General features: G+C 43.0%; 1 protein-coding gene across 5 annotated transcripts in view; it reads right to left on the bottom strand.

The window, feature by feature from the left end:
* The window catches only part of ARHGAP44 (Rho GTPase activating protein 44), a 191,697-nt gene that overhangs the window by 93,437 nt on the left and 74,266 nt on the right, over positions 1–23,994 (bottom strand). For all 5 annotated transcript variants that reach the window (XM_082373281.1, XM_082373283.1, XM_082373280.1 and 2 more), the window contains 4 exons: positions 16,949–16,988; positions 16,471–16,575; positions 7,920–7,996; positions 1,121–1,232 (listed from right to left, as the gene is read on the bottom strand). In XM_082373281.1, the coding sequence (XP_082229407.1) occupies positions 1,121–1,232; positions 7,920–7,996; positions 16,471–16,575; positions 16,949–16,988 (334 nt within the window). The remainder of the gene's footprint in view (positions 1–1,120; positions 1,233–7,919; positions 7,997–16,470; positions 16,576–16,948; positions 16,989–23,994) is intronic.

Genomic DNA, 23,994 nt, shown 5'->3' with positions numbered 1-23,994 from the left:
AAAAATAAATACATAAATAAATTCAAGAGAACAAAAATTAAACAGAATTAAAACTTTAGTTGCTTCGTTGCACTAAACACGTTTCAAGAGCTCTGTAGTCACAGGTGGTTAGTGGCCACCAAACAGTGCAGACGTGGAACATCTCCATCACTACGGCACCGTAGACACTTGTACGATCGATTAAAGGGGACTGGGAGGAGGTCCAGGCTTCAGGACAAATAACATCCCCCAGTGATTTTCTTTCTTGATAAAATTTCAGTTGGTTGAAGCTGGCAAAACTGTCACAGAGGCATTAAGGCTTCTTTTTAAGAAGACAGTTTTCTTTAGGGTCCTTTAAAGTAGAAAGAGAAGGGCCCTATGTAAACAGAAACAGTGAGGGGGCCTTAGAGACTCTCTTGGACACGGGTCCCCAACCCTTGTGAGTAGGGGCTGCTGTTCATTTTTTTTTTTTTTAAGTTTTTAATTGAAGTATAGTTGATTTACAGTGTTGTGTGAATTTCTGCTGTACAGCAAAGTGATTCAGTTATACATATATATACATTCTTTTTTTTCATATTCTTTTCCAGTATGGTTTATCACTGGATACTGAATATAGTTCCCTGTGCTGTACAGTAGGACCCTGTTGTTTACCCATTCTGTATATAATAGTTTGCATCTGCTAACCCCAAACTCCCAATCCATCCCTCCCCCTCCCCCTTGGCAACCACAAGTCTGTTCTCTATGTCTGTGAGTCTGTTCCTGTTTCGTAGCTACGTTCATTTGTGTCATATTTTAGATCCCACTGCTCATTTCACTGAAGACTTGAGATGGGTGGATGGCAGGGGTGGAGATGGAGCGGAGACCCTGCGGGGGACGCGGTGATGCCACCAGCCTTGCAGCTTCACCCATGGGGATGCCAGCAGAGGAGAGGGTGGGTGGGAGAAGGGGGCAGCCCGCAGCTCAAAGGGCTACCAGGCTGGGGAACCCCAGGCAGTCGGGTAGGAGCGATCCCCGGTGAAACACTGTGCCACAAAGCGGGGTGAGGGGTAGAAATAGCCATGAGGCCGAAGCAGAAGGACCCCAGCGCCCACCACTCCGCCCTCCCCGCTCACGCGGGCCCAGCCTCACTCCTGCTTCTGACCTCGGCCAGCAGAAACAGGGGCTCGATCACATCTCTCTCGACCTGCAATTCAAAATGAATCAGCTCCTGGGCCAGCTTGTCCTCCGCCTCGCCACAGAGTTTCAGCATCTTCCTGTGACAGAAGGGAAGAAAACCCATCCTGAGTACCCTGCAGAGAAAGATGTGACCCATCACCCCACGGCCAGGTAAACACGCACGAGATGGTGTTAATAAAGTAGCTGACTGCTGTGCCGTCCCATTGACCAACTGGCTGCATGTGGTTTCATTTCTGACACTGTCTACTTTCTGAAGAATGCTGAGTACCTACTGTGTGCCTGGGCTAAAAGGGGATTTGTGGGGAAAGTAAGAGAGATGTGGAGAGAACAGATTCACATATGCCAAATCCACAGGCTTAGAAAGAGCCAGATGCTTCTCCCTCCTGAGACCACTGGAGAAACCAGCTAAAGTCAATGTGCCAACAAACCAACATACCTTCAAACCATACCAAAACCTCAATGTCAGTGGGCTCTAACAGAAAGAAAACTCCTTCTCCCAAGCCATGAAAACTTATTTAATATAGGATGAGCGGACGATTTTCCAATGAAAAACTGGAATGGAAAACCATGTAAAAGTTTATTAATAATGAGCGAATTACATAAGACCTGAATGAGTAGAAAGTTATGCCATATTCCTAGATGGGAGAATACAATATTTCAAAGATGTTCATTTTCCCTGAAGGGCATACAAGTAGCCCTCCCTTTTCACGGTACCATGTTACCTGAAACTCATGTAAAAAGTTTTTACAAATTAACAAAAGTATAGAAAGCGGTAATACCATTCTAAAGTTAGTATGTACTTTTCCTGTCCATATATATTTTTTAAATTAATTAATTAATTAATTTTTATTTTTGGCTGCCTTGGGTCTTCGTTGCTACGCATGGGCTTTCTCTAGTTGCAGCGAGCGGGGTCTACTCTTCGTTGTGGTGCACAGACTTCTCATTGCGGTGGCTTCTCTTGTTGTAGAGCACGGGTTTTAGGCATGCGGGCTTCAGTAGTTGTGGCACATGGGCTCAGAAGTTGTGGCTCACAGGCTCTAGAGCGCAGGCTCAGTAGTTGTGGCACACGGGTTTAGCTGCTCCGCGGCATGTGGGATCTTCCAGGACCAGGGCTCGAACCCGTGTCCCCTGCATTGGCAGGTGGATTCTTAACCACTGTGCCACCAGGGAAGTCCCCCTGTCCACACTTTTACACTTTTATTACATATGTATGTGTTCACATGCAATACATAATACAGCTGCTTCAGCCAGCTAAATTGCTTGCTTTTTACATTCATCATTAGGTTTCAGCTAATTCTGCATGTATATCTAGATGGATAAGCCCCAAACATAATGATGAATGTAAAAAGCAAGTAATAGAAGAATAGGTTCAGTGTCAAACCATGGATGTAAAAGTTTTTAACTGGGTCATTTAGGGTCCCTCGTCCATGAAGTGTCTATTCGTATTTTTTGGTTATTTTTGTATTACGATCTTTTTATTTGTAGGAGTTCTTTATATACTTACAGGTATGTGTGTGGGTGTAGAGTAGATTTAAATTCTTTTTCAGATCTGCTGCAAATGTCAACTCCCAGGTTGTGGGTTTATCTCTGTATCTTTTTAATGGTGCCTTTTCTCTGATTTTTCTGGTTCTTAGCTCCCTATTTCAACGGCTGCTTCTTTTTAGAATTGTTAAGCATTCACTACTGACTCTCAACCATGGGAAAGGAGAATTAGCTCTATTTACATTTCCCCTTCCTCCATTTATTTCTACCAGTAGATATTTAGTATTTACACTACCTTTTGACTCCATCTGCTATTCGGAGCAAAGCTGGGTTGTGGACGATGATTACTGGTCCTTCCTGCACGTTTATTTGTTCTCTTGGGAGTTAATAATTGCCTTATTTCGGCTTGCTTGTTTAGTTTTCTGTGTACCTGACTGCACCCCAAATCCTCTGCCACTCTTCTTATTTGTCTCTTAAGCTACTGAACCACCCCGATGTGAATTCGTATTTCATCTTCTTGAATCAGTCTCTCCCAGACCCATGTCCATCTGCATTGAGTTTTCCTTCTCTCTCCAGGCACGGCGGTCTTCCTGAAATCTCCATTCACCATTTGCTGGATTCTCTCTCTCCCTGTCCTGGGCTGGAGATCCTGTTTCCTACTCCCCTACCCCTGCCTGTCTCGGTCACTGCCTCACTGTGGGCCCACCACACATCGGCTTTCTGAGAAAGTGTGTGGGAAGTCCATTTTTTGAGACCCTGCGTGTCACAACTTCTCTTTATCCTCAGGCTGAATGAAAGTTAGACAGAAGACTATATTCTATGCTTCAGATTCCCCCAGAATTTTGAAGGCATTGTTCAATAATCTTCTAGCTTCGGGCTTCCCAGATGGCTCAGTGGTTAAGAATCCACCTGCCAATGCAGGGGACACGGGTTCAAGCCCTGGTCTGGGAAGATCCCACATGCCGCGGAGCAGCTAAGCCCACGCGCCACAACTACTGAGCCTGCGCTCTAGAGCCCGCGAGCCACAACTACTGAAGCCTGAGCGCCACAACTACTGAAGCCCGTGCACCTAGAGCCCGTGCTCCACAACAAGAGAAGCCACCACAATGAGAAGCCCGCACACTGCAACGAAGAGTAGCCCCCGCTCGCCACAACTAGAGAAAGCCCGTGAGCAGCAATGAAGACCCAACACAGCCAATCAATCAATCAATCAATCAATTTATTTAAAAAAATAATAATAATCTTCCGGCTTCCACTATTACTTTTGGTAAGGCCGGAAGAATTCAGATTCCTGACCCCTCGTATATGACAATGTTTTCTCTAGAAGGTGTAGAATCTTTTATTTGTCACTAGTACTCACTACTGGTAAGTCCTGGAATAGGTTTAATTTTTCCTATTGTATTAGGAGATCGGTGGGCCCTTTCAATATAGAAACTCACATCCTTCACTTCTGGAAAATATCTTTGGATTATTTTTTTAACTATAATTATGATTTCTTCCTCTCCTCTTCTTGCAATTCCTGTTATTCAGGCCTAAGACTTCCTGGATTGGCGCTCTATTCTTCTAACCTCTCTATTTTCCATGTCCTTGTCTTTTGCTCTCTTTTCTGGATGATTTCAACTTTATCTTCCAAACCTTCTACTGAGAAGGTCATATTTTTCATTTCTGTGAGTTTGCTTTTGATCTCTGAATATTTCTTTCCTGTAAGTACTTCTTAATTAACGTCCTCTGAATATTTCTTTCTTGTATTTCTTAATTAACGTCCTGTTTTTTATTTCATGGACACATTCTCTTCTCTTATCTCTCGAAAATCTAACTACCTTACTGACTGCTACCCCTACACTCCACTGGGCCCGGTGCCCCCAGTCTCGGGATGCTCTGTTTTACCCTCCCCAGAGATAAAGCTCCAGACTTTTGCTGGGCTTGGGGGCAAGGGGATGAGAGTGTCCCAGCGGTGTGGATAAAAGCTGGGTCTGAGTGATCCAAATAGCACCTGAGTAGCTTTCAACCCCCATTTGTGATTTTCATCACCACCTCCCTGCAACGACCCACTGTTCCTGAGATCCCTGGGGCCACCAATTCCTGAGCCGTGTCAGCGTTTCATGGTATAAACATCTCAGCTCTCTGCACATCTACTTCTGGCTTGGGAGTCAGCTTTCTGGGACGTGCTGAGTCAGGTCCCAGTCAATCATATACTTTACAAAACCCTCTTGTCTTCTCTCCTGTTTTTTCCTGCCTTTGTGGGTTTATGTCTTTTCAGAAAAAACCCCCCTGGATTATAGCCCGTTTTGGAAGGGAACAAAAATTAGATAAGTGTGTTCACTCTGGCATCTTTACCTGGTGTCCTCCATCCCTTACTTTCAACCTTGCTATGTCACGTTTCAGGCAAGTCTCTCAGAAAGAACATACTGATACAACGGGATTCCACGTTTACCCACCTGAGAATCTGTATATTATAAACAGTTGAGTTTATTCCATTTGCTGTGTAAGATTTACAGGCATAGAGGCAGTAATTGTTATTACCTTCATTTTTCTGTTTTCTACTTGTTATGCTTTTCTTTGCTGACCTTTTTTTCTCTTTTAGTCCGTTCTGTGGGCTTTTTTTTCTATTTTGTTTATTCCTCTCTCCATCCTCCACCTAGTTTTGAAGTTACACGTTCTATTACTTTTCTTCTTGTGGTCGTTCTTACCTTTCTAACATGCACACTTCACTTTAAATTTAAATGCAATATCTCTATCCTCCTTTCATACAAGAGCTTGAAACACTGATGCCCTTTCCAAAGCTCCCTATCATTATTTTCTAGTATTTTAGTTTTCCTTTGCTTTAACTGCCCCCCACCCCCCAGATTATTATTATATGGCTATTTCTTAATTCAATGTTTATTTATATTTCTTTACACTGAAGGGTAGCAGGATACACCTCCCCAAAGTATGCCACTTCGGCATAAGGATTAGTTTGAACTGAAGGCAATGGAGAAGAAGCAGACACAAAAAAAGCTCTCCACCCTTCCCCTATTTGCCTAAAAGCCGGACATGAATTTGTCAAGGTGTCCCCCTCCCCTCTCCACCAGGAAAGATAGATGTTGATCACCAGAGATAATTCTAGACCCTTATCAGCCCAGAGACGGCACTAGTGGACTCTACATTACAAACCTCACCAACTAACCCTTATCTTCTACTAGTCCTTCCTTTACTTACCTTCCTACAATTCGTTGCCATAGAAACTAACATTTTTTCCTCTGTCTTGTTTGTCACTTCTCTAAAAATCACTGTTCTTTGGTTTAAAATGCTATATAAGCCCAAGTTCCAGCCACCCCTTTGAGTTACTCATCACCGAGTTCTGCCATGTGTACGCACTGCACGTTAATCAAATGTGTATGCTATTCTCTTATTAATCTGTTTTTTGTCAATTTAATTTGCAGGGCCCTGTGAAGGAACCTAAGATGGGAAGAGAGAAAAAGTCCCTTACACCACATTCACTATTTTTTTTTTTTAAAGGTTTTTTGTTTTCTGGTTCTTTTTTTTTTTATAGCCACACTGCACAGCTTGTGGGATCTTAGTTCCCCCACCAGGGACTGAACCCGGGCCCTCAGAGTAAAAGCATTGAGTCCTAACCACTGGATGGCCAGGGAATTCCCACACTACTTTTTTTTTTTTCCACACTTTTTTTTTTTTTTTTTTAGATTTTTTTTTTTTTTGATGTGGACCATGTTTAAAGTCTTTATTGAATCTGTTACAATATTGTTTCTGTTTTCTGTTTTGGTCTCTTGGCTGCGAGGCATGTGGGATCTTAGCTCCCTGACCAGGGATCGAACCCATGCCCCCTGCATTGGAAGGTGGAGTCTTAACCACTGGACCACCAGGGAAGTCCCACTACTGTTTTTTTAAAATGCTATCTTGTTACCTGCATTTCATTCTTTCCTTCTGGACATAATCTACTTCACACATCCTTAACTAGTTTTTCAGTGAGAACATGCAAGTAGTAACTTCTCTAAATCTGTGCCTGAAAATATGTTTATTTTCCCCTTATTCTTGAATAAAGATTTAGTCTATCACTGAATCTAGATATCTTACATTTTCACTCACTACTTGAAGATACTCCTCCATTATTTCCTGGCATTTATTGTGGCTCCTGAATAGTCTGTTATCAGTCTAATTGCTCTTTTATACACAATCATCTCTTTCTCTGGTTGACTTTAAATTTCTTTTTTATTAATAGTGTGTAGTTTTATGACGATGTGTCCAGGGATGGATTTCTTTTGGTTGATCTCAATCAGGACTTTTGGTGCTTCTTAAATCTAAAGACTCATGTCTGTATTCAAATCTAGAAAAGGAAAATTCAACCATAAACTTCCCCTTCTATTTTCTTCTTCAGGAGCGACTACTACACATAATGCTGTTATCTTTACATCCTGCCATCTGAGTCTCTCCATTTAATGCTGCCTGTAGCCTTACCTCTTGTACTTTATTCTGTAAATTCTAAACTCCAGATCTCTTTTAAGTTCACCAATTTCCATATCTGTGCGCAACTTCCAGTTTCTCTCAAGTAAGTTTTTAAATTATAATAAATATAATTTGAATTCTTAAAAGTTCTATTTGGTTTTTCTTTGATCCTGCCTCTTCTTTTTTTACCCCTAGTGTGTTTTGTCTTTATTAAATTTTTAAATTTCATTTTAAACATAATTACTGTCCATTTCCCTTCAGGTTGTCCATTATTTTTAGTTTTTAGGGTCTGATTCTCCCACCGACTGTGCCTGCTGACCCTCTCTCATGATGATTCTATATTTAGTTTGTTTTTATTGTGAGCTCGAAATCAGCAAGGGTTGTTCTTCTGGGAATCCTATAAGTTCTGACATCTGACACGGAGAGATTTCATATTTGCTTCTGCTGGAGCCCAAGGGATTTCAAGCGTCCTTCAACAGCCTTCCCCGCACCCCCCTCCGGGCCACACTGCGGCACGCGGGATGCAGGATCTTAGTTCCCCTACCAGGGATGGAACCCGTGTCCCCTGCGGTGCAAGTGCAGAGTCCTAACCACTGGACCGCCAGGGAAGTCCCAACAGTTTCATGTTAATTTCTCCCCTTGGGAGCTGCCGCCTGCACAGACACTATGACTCCTGGACCTGGGGGCTCAATGTCTCACTGGCAACCTTTCCTTCTTCCCCGTCCAGTCTCCAGCCAGACCACAGGTGCCCTCACTACCTCCGTGAAGGCCGTTAGTCCCCTTGTAAGGATGGGGACTCACCTAGATTCAGCACAAACCCATACACGGAACTGCCTTACCCAAGAAGCGTGTCATCTCCCAGCACAGCTGATCCTTCCACCAGACACTGAGCCAGTGTGGTCAAAGGCAACTTTTTCTGAAAAGGAAGAAAACATGGTAATAAAAACTACTTCAACAGCCACCCACTTACACTAAAATAGCAAGGAGTCAAATCCTTGCCTAGATATTACATTAGCTAAGAAACAAACTGACTTTAAAATATGAATAAAACCTAAAAATTCAGAGGATACAATGGTGGGTTAGACTCAGAGATGTCAAAATTCAGAAAATTAAAACGATTAAATTTGCTAAGTTGGAAAATAAGGCTAAGGTTTACATGCTGCATTTTTAATTTTATTTTATTTTATTTTCATTTTGTTTCATTTCATTTCATTTTTTGGCTGCGCTGTGCAGCTTGCTGGAATTTAGTTCCCCAACCGGGGATTGAACCTGGACCACAGCAGTGAAAGCGTGAAGTCCTAACCACTGGACTGTCAGGGAATTCCCTACATGCTGCATTTTAAAATAAAGTAGAATAGCAGAGGGAAAAAAGAGAAGATTTCAAACTTATGCTAAAGATTTGAGCCATGCCTTAATTTCTAAAAATCATCTCTCTCGAGAAGTATACTAGCCCCATTTTATAAATAAGGCACCTTATGGTCAAGGAAGAGAGAGAAAAATGTTCACACAGAATTACAATGCAAACAAAATAATCATCAAAATAAGGCATACTCCAAAGAAGATATAAAATGGCCAATGGGCACATGAAAAGATGCTTAACATCATTAGTCATTAAGGAAACCCAAATCAAAGCTGCAATGAGATACCACCTCACACCCACTAGGATGGCTATCATAATATTAATAATTTATATTTTAAATACAAAAAATAAATATTGGTGAGCATGTGGAGATATTGGAACCTTCATGCTTTGCCAGTAGAGATGTAAAATGGTCCAGCACTGTAGAAAAGTTTGGCAGCATTTCAAGAAGTTAAACAAAATTACCATATGGCCCAGCGATTCCACTCTTGGGTATGTACTCAAAGTAATTTGAAACAGATGGCTGAACAAAAACATGTGCATGATGTGAAGAGCAGCCCAATTCACAATAGCCAGAAGGTGGAAACAGCAAAAACGTCCATCAACGGATGAATGAATAAACACAATGTGGTCTATCCACGCAACGGAATATTATGCAGCCATAAAAACGGAATGAACTCCTGACACAGATTACAACATGGGTGAACCTTGAAGGCATCACAATAAGTGAGATAAGCCAGGCACAAATGGGCACATAACGTACAGTTCTATTTATATAAGATATCCAGAATAAACAAATCCATAGGGACAGAAGGTAGATTCGTGGTTGCCAAGAGCTGGGGGGAGGGGGAAAGGAGAATGACTGATTAATGAGTACGGGATTTCCTTTCGGGGTGATGGAAATGTTCTGGAAGTAGATCATGGTGGTAGCTGCACAATATTGTGACTGTACTAAACGTCCCTGAATTGTACCCTTTAAAATAGCTAAAGTGGTAAGCTTTATGTTATGTGGGAAGAGAGGGAGGGAGGGAAGGAAAGAAGGAGGGAGGGAGGTGGGCAGGCAGAAGGACCACAGCATGATCCATCTTCCCTCCTTAAGTGTCAACAAGCCCTCTCCTTCCTGAGCTGAAACCACCCAGCACACATGGAGAACAACAAGGTAAGAAGAGCTAGATATCTGGGACGTCCCTGTCGGTCCAGTGGTTAGGACTCTGCGCTTCCACTCCAGGGGACACGGGTTCGATCCCTGGTCAGGGTACTAAGATCCCACGTGCCACACAGCGCGGCCAAAAAATTCAAAAAAGAACAGCTAGATATCCTCGGGTCTTCCAGTCCCCACTGCCACACAGACAGATCTTCAAACAGAAAGTGATGGAGCTCCTCCCAGCCCAGAATCTCCTGTCTTAGCACCCAGAGACCCTCGGCTGTAACTCGCTTACTCCCCAGCATGAATGGGGTGCCTACCTGGGAACCACACCCATGGTGACCGAGACCAGATACTGCTCTCATGGAACGTACATCCCAGGGCAGGGAGACAGACACTAAACACACACACTTTGAAGGAGACCCTTGCGAGAGTTGGAAGTGCCATGGGAACAGCAGAAAGCAGGACGATGGGCAGAGTGGGCAGCTGTGGGGGGGGGGTGAGGAGAAAAGACTGCCCCCCACCCCCGATGGGGGACATTTAAGAAGCAACCTGAAGGGAGAGAAAGTCAGCCGTACCTCCAGATGACCTGGGAAGGAACATTCCGGGCAGAGGAAGTGCAGGTGCAAAGGCCCGGAGGTGGGCTAGCTAGCCGGCTCAGGATCCCCAGCAGACCAGCGTGGCTGGAGCACAGTGTGTGATGGGGGAGAGGTTGGGGCAGGGGGCGGAGGCGAGATGGTGCGGGGCCTCGCCAGCCAGAGGCAGGCACTGGGGTTTCATTCTAGGGGCACTTGGGGACCATTGAGGGCTTGTTTAAGAACAACATGATTGGATTAAAATAACTCAGTCCTGAGACAGGCAACTGGAGGACTTGAGAGAGGTACCAAGCTGGAGGTAGAGTTTTAGGAATCTGGTTTGAACATCCCCAGGAGACCCATGGGCTCTAGGTATCTCCGGGGAAGGTCACAGGAGGTAGACCAACCCCCAAGAGTGGTATGGAAGTTCCTAGGGTTTCTGGGGTTAGTCCACGTGCAGGGGAGCCCAGGACACCAGGTGTCCTCAACGGGTCTAAAACACAACCCCCTCCCTGCCCTTAGACACGTCCACTCCACAGAGGTCAGATCCCTTTCACTCGAGGAATAATCTTGCTACCCCATCATTTCACATAAAATGGGACATTCTTCTTGGTAAAAACGAGACCAGGCAACTAAGTACTAATATATCCAAATTCAAACACCAATTTCTAGTTGTCCTACAAAGCTATTAGGTCCAGGTTTCTAGAGACTTAATTAAAGGCAGAGGAACAGTATCTTCGGAGAGCATCTGCTCCTACCATCACCTTTCAAAAAAAAGTTACTTAAAGCACATTTTAGAAAAATGTCTAAAATGGTTAAAAAAGAAAAGGAGTTGTGCAGGTATAACATTTGTCACGCTCAGAGAAAAAGAATGGATTAAGGTATTAGAGTTCTTGACCAGGGGTAATCTTTGTCCCCCCCCCGGGACGTTTGGCAAAGTCTGGAGGTGTATGTGATTGTCACGATGTGGGGAACATCCCTGGTATCTATCTAGTGGGTAGAGGCCAGGGATGCAGCTACACATCCTACAATGCATCAGAAAGCCCCCTGAAACAAATAGCCCCCCTATAATCAAAGGCGGGCGAATAGAAGAAGTTAATGGACTGCAATTCACTACAGACTACAAATTATTTCTATTTCTAAAGAAATGCTCTGAGACAAAGGAAAAGCTGAGAGCTCGGTAGGCGCAGGGTACTGTGCTGATTTATTTAACCTAATGCCTACCCGTGACTGAGGTATTCTTCGCTCTCTCCTCCACACTCTGCTCACCCCCACTTCACGTAGACGGATACTGAATCTCTGAAGGATTCAATTGCCCACATGTCCAGAAAAGCTGCCAAAATGTGTTTCTCTTGCAGACGAGGGTCTAGGCTGAGAGAATCACCCACTATTCCGGGGACCATTAGCGCCCAGGTAAAGAGACCTTACTTAGCAAGCTTCACCCTGACCAGTGGTTTTCCGGGCCAAAGAGAAGCTATCCCTGATTCTAGTGCGCCGAGAGATCCTTGAGAGCTGAGGGAAGGGGAGACAGAACGTCTCAGGGTTTGGAAGTAGTCGATCTGACTTGTCTGAGATGAGTGCCCTCTCTAAAATTATCTTCATCAGCAGCACAGCTTGTAGGATGACTCAAGAGACAGAAGGTCTTATTCTAATATCCACTCTGTTTCCTAAACATACACACACGCACGCACACACGCCCCTCCATCTCTGAAAATGGCTGTCTACTGTCCGCTAATGCAGGCAGACTTGCTCCTCGGGGCTCAGCAGTTCTCAGTGGTGATTTTGGACTAACGGCGGGGCCCTAGTGACAGCAGCAGCTTCTATTTCTTTACTATGTATTCATGTCAAGCACTGTGCTAGGCATTTACATGCATTCCCTCACTTAACTCTCAAACCCTACTGGGTAGGAATTCATTGTTATGACTATTTTCCAAGGGAAGAAACCAAGGCATATAGAGGTAATTGACTTGCCCACTGTCAGGCAAAATTAGGAAGCAGTAGAGCTGGGCTTCCACCTTGGAGAGTCAGATCCCAGCACTTAAATTCAGAGCCATCACGCTAAATCGCTTCCGTAAAGAATAGGAACGAGTCAAACTGGCACGGTGCACTGGGCAGGTTCTGTGCCTAAAATAGGCATGGGCCATCCAGTCGTGACACGTCTATTTTTAGCGCTGCCTACATGTGGCAGGCCCCGTTCTAGGCATTGAGAATGCAGCCGTGATGGGAAGACAAGATCCCTGCTCCCGTGTAGCTCACATATTGGTGATGGGAACAGACACAGGAGCAATTGAATGAGCAGGATGATTTTAGAGGCTAACACATGCTATGAAGAACATGAAACAGGGGGATGTGACTGGGGGAGGGAGGAAGCACACATATCAGGTGGTAAGAGAAGCTGCACCGAGATGGTGACATCTGAACTGAGAATCAAACAGTAAGAAGTTGCTGGTGTGACTATTCACAACAGCGAAGACATGGAAACAACCTAAATGTCCATCCACAGATGCATGGATAAAGAAGGTCTGGTGTGTGTGTGTGTGTATGTATATATATATATATATATATATATATATATATATATATATATATATATACAATGGAATACTATGCAGCCATAAAAAAGAAGGAAATCATGCCATTTCCAGCAACATGGATGGACCTAGAGATTGTCATACTAAGCGAAGTAAGTCAGAAAGAGAAAGACAAATACCATATGATACCACTTATATGTGGACTCTAAAATATGACACAAATGAACTTATCTACGAAACAGAAACAGACTCACACAGAGAACAGACTTGTGGTTGCCAAGTGGGAGGGATGGATTGGGAGGGATGGATGGGGAGGTTGGGGTTAGCAGATGCAAACGATTATATACAGGATGGATAAACAACAAGGTCCTAATGTAGAGCACAGGGAACTATATTCAATATCCTGTGATAAACCATAATGGAAAAGAAAATGAAGAAGAATGTATATACGTGTATAACTGAATCACTCTGCTGTACAGCAGAAATCAATACATCGTAAATCAACTATACTTAAATAAAATTAAAATAAAATAAAAGGAAGTTGCTGGCCTGAAATGCTGGGTAAGAATATTCCACGTGGAGGGGAGATCCCACACGGAGGCTCCGCATGGATATGAACAAGGCAAGTTCAATCGCAGGTCAGTGCAGTTGGAGGATGATGATGGGGGCAGAGGACAGTGGGTGGGGGCAAGAGCTGAGCTCAGAGATGCAAGTGGAAGATGTACCATTAGGGACCAAGGGCCAAGCTAAGAAGCTGGGATTTTGTGCTACAGTGGGAATCCTTTGGTGGGACTGAAGGATCTGATTCCATTTTAAACACTCACTCAGGCAGAGTGAGTGTTGTAGAGACCAGATGATGAAGGGGCTGGGGGGGTCGGAGTGGAGAGCAGAGACCCCGATGGGAACACTGTTGTGTTCAGGCAACAGATGATTGTTGCGTGGACCGGGCTGATGAACGCTAAAGCAAATGGAGATTCTTTGGAGGAAGGGCCAGCAGGACTTACTGAAATGCACGTGGGGAAAGAATGAAAAGTAAGGATAAAGGATGATGCCTGGGATGTAGACCCGAGCAAGTGGGTGGATTAAGAGTACCATCCCTTCTCTGCTAGGTCCTCCTCCTGTTAGAGCTTCAAGTGCTGCAGTTCCTGGGGGGTCTTGATTCAAGGCCCCTTGTCTTCTCACCTGTATTTTCTCCCTGGGTGATCTCATCAACTCCCATGGATTCAACAAGTCCTCAAGCCAGGGACCTGGAAACCCCTCTCCCTTCCTCATACCCCACATCCATTCAACTGCCAAGTCCTGGTACCCTACGTCCAACAATCCATCACATCTCTGACCTCTCTCCATCTTCACTGGCCCCATTGCGTCCCACCTTCACTGCACCCCTACCTGTCTAACTGGACCCTGACTTCCACCATAGTCCCACCCCATTTATCCATTCATTACACAATCAACAAATCTCATCATGTTACTTCTGATTAACACACTGGCCTCCCACAGATCTCGGGGAAAAAGTCCAGATGCTGACCATGGTGAGACCGGGTCCCCTGCCATCCCATCTCACGCCCTCTCCTTGTCATTCCCTAACCTCTAGTCACTCGGGTCACCTTCGTGTTGCTCAAAAATGCCAAACGCCTTCCCGTCTCTGGAAAACCCACACATGGCGCACCCTAACCTAAAAGCACTTTTATCAGTGTCAGTGCTGCCACCTTTAGCTTGTCCTTAAAGGTCACTTTGAATTTCTTTTCAGTTTGATCATTTATTCAGTCAGATGAGAATAAGGAAAGACTGCTCAGCTCAAGAAATCATGGGCAGGCACTTCCCTGGCAGTCCAGTGGTTAAGACTTCGCCCTCCAATGCAGGGGGTTTGATCCCTGGTCGGGGAGCTAGGATCCCACGTGCCTCGCGGCCAAAAACACCAAAACGTAAAACAGAAGCAATAGTGTAACATATTCAATAAAGACTTTAAAAATGGTCCACATCAAAAGAATCTTTAAAAAAAAGAAATCATGGACAAAATCAAGCACCTGTCATCTGTGCAGTGAAATCACTGATCTGTACATGCCTGAGCTTATTTCCACCGCAGACTTCTTCCACGTCCACTGCATAGCGGTCCGGTGCATATGGTAATCACTGCACCAGTGTGGCCTGTGCCTCCTGGCGCTCCCCGCGTGGCCCACATGCCCCCTCCTCTGGGGAAGTGTGAGTAACCAACTGCCTTTTCAGTGCCAATCATCCTCTGACCTGTCGGCCTTGCCATATCCCAAATTTGCTATTGATTCATGATATTTTAGAAAACTTGGAGAGCCAAAAGCCTCCTATATAATTCGCAAGACCCTCAATCCAATTAAAAGCTTATAAATCTGGGTAACTTGACCTTATCCTCGAGAAATAACGCTAGTAGTAATCAACCTACCAACACCAAAGGTCAGTTTCAAGACTCTGGTGCCAACAGTAAGATGCTACTCTTGACACCAAAATATACAATTCCTGTTGACCAGTTATTTTATTTTATTATATCTTTGGCCGAGAGACATGTGGGATCTTAGTTCCCCGACCAGGGATCGAAGCTGTGGCCCCTGCAGCGGAAGCGTGGAGTCTTAACCACTGGACCGCCAGGGAAGTCCCTTGATCGCTTGTTTTAAAAACAGTGCTTTCTGGAACAAAAGGACGGAAGTGGGTCACAGGCAGGCCTGGCTACAGGCCCCACACCCGGACCAGCTTCTGGAGTCCCATATACGTGTTTGTTTGATGAAAGGGTTTCACGTCGAAAGCAGTATTGCAAACTCTGCCTTTAGACTGTCAGGCTCCCCTTGCTGAAAGTCCTGATATACACAGAATTATTTCCACAGGCACTTTCCAAAGCTGTAAACATTTCATTTCTACCACACGTGAGTGATTCCTGCTGGGAATATTAAGAAAGAAGAAACCAGGGCTGGGAAGAGAAAATGGAATGATTGGTAGAGCAAGCAGAGCCGTTCTGGTCCTGCAGCATGAGATGGTGGAAGTATCAGGGCACGTGCCATGATAACCAATACAAGTGAGGCCAACAGAACCTGGGGGGCTCAGGGCGACCACCGGGAAGAGAAGTCAACAAGAACTCCAGGTCAGAGAAAATCAAACAGACACCAAACACGTCGATCATAAACTCAAGGAGGAAAGAAACCACCTAGGTTGCATCTCCCCTGTAACAAAGCCAAGTGAACAGCTAAGAATAGCTTTTCAGCTCTGGTGGACTTGAGGTGGGTAGAGGGGTCAAAAGGAAGCGAATCTTCACGATTGTTCACCCCAAGGACTGCTCATTCGATGGAGTCACACGATGCAATGCCTTTAGTACTAATGCCCTTCTAGACAAAGACCCTGGAGCACTTTCATGTAGCAGGTTCTCTTTATTGCTTCATTACAGCAAAAACAATTTTCATAAGAGCCTTTATAGGCCACCTGTAACCTCCAAAACCACAGTGTAATTTTCTTCCATGTGATCTTAAGATACTATGGAGGCAAACGGAAGTTGTGAACAAACAGCAGGGGTAAGAGAAAGGCGACGCCTCCCTAACGGTGGGATCTCAGCGCGCCCCTGCTCTCCTCAGGAGTTGCCCCTGTCTGGGGAGGACAAGGACGGGGACCAAATCTTGCTTGGTGAGGGGAGGGGATGCTTCAGGCAGGGTTAAAGGGCACGGAGGGGTGGGAGGCGCTGCCACACCACAAGACAATTCTCAGATACCGCCTGGTCCATCAGCAGGCAAGTTTCACATCCCCCAGGGCTGGGAGGGCACTTACCGAGCGCTTGTCGGCCTCCGCCCCTTGCTGGCCCTGCAGACATGCCGTGAGCTTCTTGTGTGTGCTGTGGGAGACCTGCTTCACCAGCTCCAGCCGCTTCTCCACCTATGGACAGAGCAGTGGGTGGGGGTCCTGGGTGAGGGGAGGTCAGAAGTGGGGTCACAGATCTGGACAATCAAGGGACAAGACTGACCCATGTTTCTGCAGAGACAACATCCAATGCAGGAGAAAAGGAGGGGATCACAGACTCAGGGACTCTCTGCTAACCGTGCAATCAAATGCCTTCAAATGTCTCCTGAAAAACCTCACCCAGACTGGTGCTCACAATGCAAGGGGCTATCATAAAGGATAAAAGCTGTGTCTCTAAATAGACCAGATGAGGAGCAGTGGAGCAGCTTGAACAGCATCAGGAAGGGCTCGGCTGTAAAAGGGAATATGTCTTTGGCATCTATGAGCTACAGGCCAGCGACAACCTTACCTGAAGAAGGTCTTCGCTCAGGACTTCAGTCTTCTCTGCCCTAAAGAGAAAATGGAGAGAAATATCAGTTAAAAAAAAAAAAAAAAAACTAGGAATATAGTCTCATAATTACTCTCCACTCTCTCCCCACTTATAGAGAGATTAGAAAAACAGACATTAATAGCAGCTATTTTTTAAAAATTTTGTGGAAGTATAGTTGATTTACAATGTTGTGTTAATTCCTGCTGTACAGCAAAGTGACTCAGTTATACATATATATTCAATATATTCTTCTTCATCTTCTTTTCCATTATGTTTATCCCAGGATATTGAACATAGTTCCCTGTGCTATATAGTAGGACCTTGTTCTTTATCCATCCTATATACACAAGTTTGCATCAACAGCAGCTATTTCTATCAAGAGAAAATATAGACAGTACTGGAATTTACTAGGAACCTCAAGGAACCAGCATTCCAGCAAAAACATGGTAAACAAGATGGTCTGAGGAGTCTCCTGCTACAGCATGGAAATTGGATGAAGCACAACAAACACACTTCTTCTGTCTCCAGATTTTTTTTTTTTCCAAGTAACAGAATTAAGTAGTTTCCTCCACCCATCACCCTTGGTCTCCCCCAAACAAGCAAAAGTAGCTTGAATATCTGAGCAGAGATTGATCAACAGCAAACACAGAGACAGCATTGAGTCCTGGTGACAAATGCAAATGCCACCACTGAGATCTGGTCACCAGTGTGAGCCCCCCTACCCCACCCAGAAAGTGGGGGGCTGGAACCGGGGGTTAACACATTCAGGGAAAGACCTTGGACGTCAGCTGGAGTGTCCCAACCTGTTAGCAACCCCTGTCTCACATCAGAGGAGAATGCAAATCTTCTTGGAGCAAAGCGCAAAGAGATACACTCAAAAACACAACAGATAAATGAAAATATAAACTAACCCACAGAAAGGAAAGAAAAAGAACACAAGGGACTTCCCTGGGTGGCACAGTGGTTAAGAATCCACCTGCCAATGTAGGGGACACGGGTTCGATCCCTGGTCTGGGAAGATCCCACATGCCATGGAGCAACTAAGCCCGTGTGCCACAACTACTGAGCCTGCGCTCTAGAGCCTGCCAGCCACAACTACTGAAGCCCGTGTGCTACAACTACTGAAGCCCACGTGCCTAGAGCCCGTGCTCCGCAACAAGAGAAGCCACCACATGAGAAGCCTGTGCACCACAATTAAGAGTAGCCCCCACTCACCGCAACTAGAGAAAGCCCGCGCGCAGCAACAAAGACCCAATGCAGCCAAAAATAAATAAATAAATTTAATTAATTGATTTTAAAAAAGAACACAAAGCAATAAAAAACAGAAAGAACAAACATAAAACAAAAAATTAAATGGCAGACTTAAGCCTTAACATAGTCATAACTATATTAAATGTAAATGGCCTAAATATGCCAATTAAAAGATAGATTGACAGAGTGAATTGAAAACATTCAATCTATGAGAATCTCACTTCAAATATGACATAGGCAGGCTGAAGGTAAAAGGGTAGGAAAAGATATCACACAAACATTTATCAAAAGTAAGCAGAAGTGGCTGTATTAATGTTAGATAAAGTAAATTCAGAATAAAGTAAATGACCAGAAACATAGAGGAGCATAATATAATGATAAAAGGATCAATCCACCAAGAAGATGTAGCAATCTTAAATGTGTATGCACTAAACAAAGCTGCAAAAATATGTGAAGCAAAAACTGACAGAACTGAAAGGAAAAATAGACAGATCCACATAAAGACTTCAATATCCCCTCTCTCAACAACTGACAGACCAGCTAGATAAAAAACAAATCAGCAAGAATAAGTGAGAACACAACAATTCAATTAACCAAAAGAATTTAATTGACATTTATAGAACACTCCAACAAACATAAGCAGTATACACATTCTTTTCCAGTACATATACCAAGATGGGCAACATCTGGGTCCATAAAATAATTTGATGATGTTGGTGGTGGGGGTGGTGGTTTTTTGCCACACTGTGCAGCCTGCAGGATCTCAGTTCCCCAACCAGGGATCAAACCCGTGCCCCCTGCAGTGGAAACACAGAGTCCTAACCACTGGACCGCCAGGGAATTCCCTAAAATAACTAATGTGAAAGAACTGAAATCATATACAGTGTATTCTCTTATCACTAACAGAAAGATAAGAAGAAAATATCCAGACACCCAGACACCAAACAGCAAGCTTCTATTTATTATTTATTTATTTATTTAATTTATTTTTGGCTGCGCCGGGTCTTAGTTGCGGCATGCGGGATCTTCGTTAAGGCATGCGGGATCTTCCGTTGCGGCTCTCGGGCTTCTCTCTAGTTGTGGCACACAGGTTTTCTCTCCTCTAGTTGAGGCGCACAAGCTCAGTAGTTGTGGCGCGCATGGGCTTCATTGCCGCACAGCATGTGGGATCTCAGTTTCCTGACCAGGGACCGAACCCACATCCCCTGCATTGTAAGGCAGATCCTTTACCACTGGACAACCAGGAAAGTACCAAATGCTTCTAAATAATCCATGGAACAGAGGAAGTCTCAAGGGGAAAAAAAAATGAACTGAACAAAAATGAAAATGCAATATATCAAAATGGTGGACACAGCCAAAGCAGTGCTGGGAGGAAATTTTATAGCACTAAAATCATATATCAGAAAAGAGAAACATTTTCAAATGAGAATCTTAGCTCCTATTGTGGCAATCTATAAAAAGAAGACCAAGAATAAGCCCAAAGCAAGCAGAAGGAAAGCAAGCACAAAGGGCATAATAAATTTAAAACAAAAATAAAACCGGAGAAAAGTAATGAGACAAAGAGCTGCTTCTTTAAGAAGATAAATACAATTGAAAAAACCTCTAGCACAATTGAAAAGAAGGAAAAAGGGAAGACAAATTACCAAGAATAGGAAAGAGGAAATATCACTACAAAATCCTGTAGATTTCAAAAGAACGTCTTTGAACAACTAATACACATATGTACATTTGACAATTTACATGAAATGGACTACTGTACTTAAAAACCATAAATTACAATACACTCAATATGAAACAAATAACTGGAATAGCCCTGTAACTGTTAAGAAATTGAATCTGTACTATTAAAAGTCTCAAAAAAAATATTCAGACCCAGAAGACTTCACAAGAGAATTTTACCAAATGTTTAAAGAAGAATTAGCCCCAATTCTACATAATCTCTTCCAGAATACAGAAGAGGAGGAAACACTTCCCAATTCATTTTATGAAGCTAGCATTCCTTTGATGCCAAAACCAGACAAAGAACAGTATCAAAGAAAGCTCACTATGGACCAATATTCCTCATGATATAGACGCAAAAATCCTTAACAAAATATTACCAAATATAATTCAACAACCTATAAAAACAATTTTTCACCATGACCAACTTAGGTTTAGTCCAGGGATATTATTCCAGGGGTTTTTTAATCAATCAATGTAATTTACCACATTAACAGATCAAAGAAAAAAAACTACATGATCACATTAATCGATGTAGAAACAGCATTTGACAAAATTCAACACCCATTCTTGGTAAAAACTCTCAGAACACGCAGAAGAGATAGAACTTCCTCAAATTGATAAATAACATCTGCAAAAAAAAAAAAAACCCTGTAATTAACATTATGCTTAATGGTGAAAGACTAGATGCTTTCCTCCCTAAGACTGGGATCAAGGCAAGTATGTCTGTACTCAACATTCATTCAACATAGTGCTGGAAGTTTGAATCAGTGCAATAAGGCAAGAAAAGGAAATAAAAAACATATAGATATGAAAGGAACAAATAAAAATGTCCCTATTTCCAGATGACATGCTTGTCTATGTAGAAAATGCCAAGGAATCTACAAAAAAAAAATTCCTAGAGCTAATAAATGAGTTCAGCAAGGTTGCAGGACATAAGATAAACATACAAAAATAAATTTTATTTCTATACACTAGTAATGAACACATTAATACTGAGACTAAAAATAAAATACTATTAACAACTGCTTTAAAAAATAAAATACTTAGGTATCAATTTATAAATATATGCACAGAATGTGTCGTTGAAAACTACAAAATAATAAAAGAAATCAAAGATCTAAATAAAGGGAGAAATACTGTGTCTGTGGATTGGAAGACTCAACCTAATAAAGATGTCAGTACTCAGAAAATTAGTCATGATTAAATGCAATCCCAATCAAAATTTCAACAGGATTTGTTGTAGCTACAAACCGATTCTAAAATTGATATGAAACTGCAAAGGAAGCAGAAGACCTAAAACAATTTTTAGAAAGAATAAATTTGTAGTACTCACTACCCAGTTTTAAGACTTACTATAAAACTAAGTAATCAAAAGAATATGGTAGTGAAAGGGCAGAAAAACAGATCAGTGGGACAGAATAAGGAAAATGCACCTAGACAGATGTAAGCAACTGATTTCTGACAAAGATGCAAAGGAGGAAGAAGAGTCTTTCTAACAAATTGTGCTGGTACAATTGGATATTCATATGCAAAACTATGAACTTTGACCCATGCTTCACATCATGTACAAAAATTCACTCATAATGGTTCACGGGCCTAAATACAAAACATGAGACTATAAAACTTTTGAAGAAAACATGAGAAAATATCTTTGACCTTCGGTGAGGCAATGAGTTCTTAGAAATAACATCAAAACGATGATCCGCAAAACAAACAAAAAAAGGGATACATTAGACTTCATCTAAATGAAAAGCTTCGGGGCTTCCCTGGTGGTGCAGTGGTTAAGAATCCGCCTGCCAATGCAGGTGACACAGGTTCGAGCCCTGGTCTGAGAAGATCCCACATGCTGTGGAGCAACTAAGCCTGTGTGCCACACTACTGAGCCTGTACTCTAGAGCTTGCGAGCCACAACTACTGAGCTCGCGTGCCACAACTACTGAAGCCTGTGCGCCTAGAGCCTGTGCTCCACAACAAGAGAAGCCACCACAATGAGAAGCCTGCGCACCGCAACGAAGAGTAGCCCCCGCTCGCTGCAACTAGAGAAAGCCCACACACAGCAACAAAGACCCAACGCAGCCAAAAATAAAAATAAAAAATAAATAAAATTTTAAAAAATAAAATAAAAAAGACTGACCCGAGGAAGGAGGTGGGCTAACAGGTGACGCTAATTTTAGGAAGCCTGGTATTTTGGGCCTCATCTTTGTAAATGAAAGAGCATTGTTCACTATCAAGACAATGAATGCTACTATTTTCAGAGGATGAGTCATTTTACAGGATGATAGGCACCGTGTAGGTGACATCTGGGTACAAGTTATGTCTTTTCATTTTATTTTTCACACCAATAGACTAAAGCAAAACAGAGCCTTGGCAAATGGATCTAAAAATTGTGCACTGTTCTCCTGATGGGCTTTAGAAGAACAATCACTGCCACCCACAAAAATCTTGATTGTCACCGGTGTCATACATTAGCTTGTCAGGTCACAGCAGCATTTCCCAGAATGTGTTCCATGAAAAAACAGACTCATTAGACACCCTGAAGAAAAAGGTTCTGTGGACAAATAAGTTAGGAAACACTGAAGGCTATATTCTCCATTAACAGAGTTTCATTAAAATATTAAACACTCTGAGAAGTCCTGCAGGAAATTTAAATGGCTTAATTTTGGCTAACTCGTCATTTCCCAAATCTATAAAAATATATTTCACATAACACCAGTTAACGACTACACCCTGAGTGCTGAATATAGTTTAGGAAACATGAAGATGAAGGTAATATTCACTACAGGACATCTTGGAGACCTTCCCTGACATGCTACCTTGGAGTTCTGGCCTCATCACAGAAAGACACTTGGTTGGATTGAGAGCCCAGCAATGAGGACTCTCAGCTGTCATTACAGAAGTCACGGAAGGAAACAGTGAGGCTGCCTTTAACGCAGAGATAGTCTCATTACAAAACATTTCAGACAATAGGTCACCAAGTTACAACATCCAAGAAGTTGTCAAACACTCTCAATTTGTCTATCACTAATATTTTCAGCACCTGTTGCTCTCTTTCTTTTTTTTTTTTTAAACATCTTTATTGAAGTATAATTGCCTTACAATGGTGTGTTAGCTTCTGCTTTATAACAAAGTGAATCAGTTATACATATACAATATGTTCCCATATCTCTTCCCTCTTGCATCTCCCTCCCTCCCACCCTCCCCATCCCACCCCTCTAGGTGGTCACAAAGCACCGAGCTGATCTCCCTGTGCTATGTGGCTGCTTCCCACTAGCTATCTATTTTACATTTGGTAGTGTATATATGTCCATGACACTCTCTCACCCTGTCACATCTCACCCCACCTCCTCCCCATATCCTCAAGTCCATTCTCTAGTAGGTCTTTGTCTTTATTCCCGTCTTGCCACTAGGTTCTTCACGGCTTTTTTTTCCCTTAGATTCCGTATATATGTGTTAGCATACTGTATTTGTTTTTCTCTTTCTGACTTACTTCACTCTGTATGACAGACTCTAACTCCATCCACCTCATTACAAATACCTCCATTTCATTTCTTTTTATGGCTGAGTAATATTCCATTGTATATATGTGCCACATCTTCTTTATCCATTCATCTGTCGATGGACATTTAGGTTGCTTCCATGTCCTGGCTATTGTAAATAGAGCTGCAATGAACATTTTGGTACATGACTCTTTTTGAACTATGGTTTTCTCAGGGTATATGCCCAGTAGTGGGATTGCTGGATCGTATGGTAGTTCTATTTGTAGTTTTTTAAGGAACCTCCATACTGTTCTCCATAGTGGCTGTATCAATTTACATTCCCACCAACAGTGCAAGAGAGTTCCCTTTCCTCCACACCCTCTCCAGCATTTATTGTTTCTAGATTTTTTGATGATGGCCATTCTGACCGGTGTGAGATGATATCTCATTGTAGTTTTGATTTGCATTTCTCTAATGATTAATGATGTTGAGCATTCTTTCATGTGTCTGTAGGCCATCTGTATATCTTCTTTGGAGAAATGTCTATTTAGGTCTTCTGCCCATTTTTGGATTGGG

Source organism: Balaenoptera borealis, assembly GCF_965194805.1.
Source record: "Balaenoptera borealis genome assembly, chromosome: 20".
In the NCBI taxonomy this organism is placed as follows: domain Eukaryota; kingdom Metazoa; phylum Chordata; class Mammalia; order Artiodactyla; family Balaenopteridae; genus Balaenoptera; species Balaenoptera borealis.
Note: the sequence above shows the minus strand (reverse complement) of the source record. Positions and strands in the feature narration are given on the sequence as shown.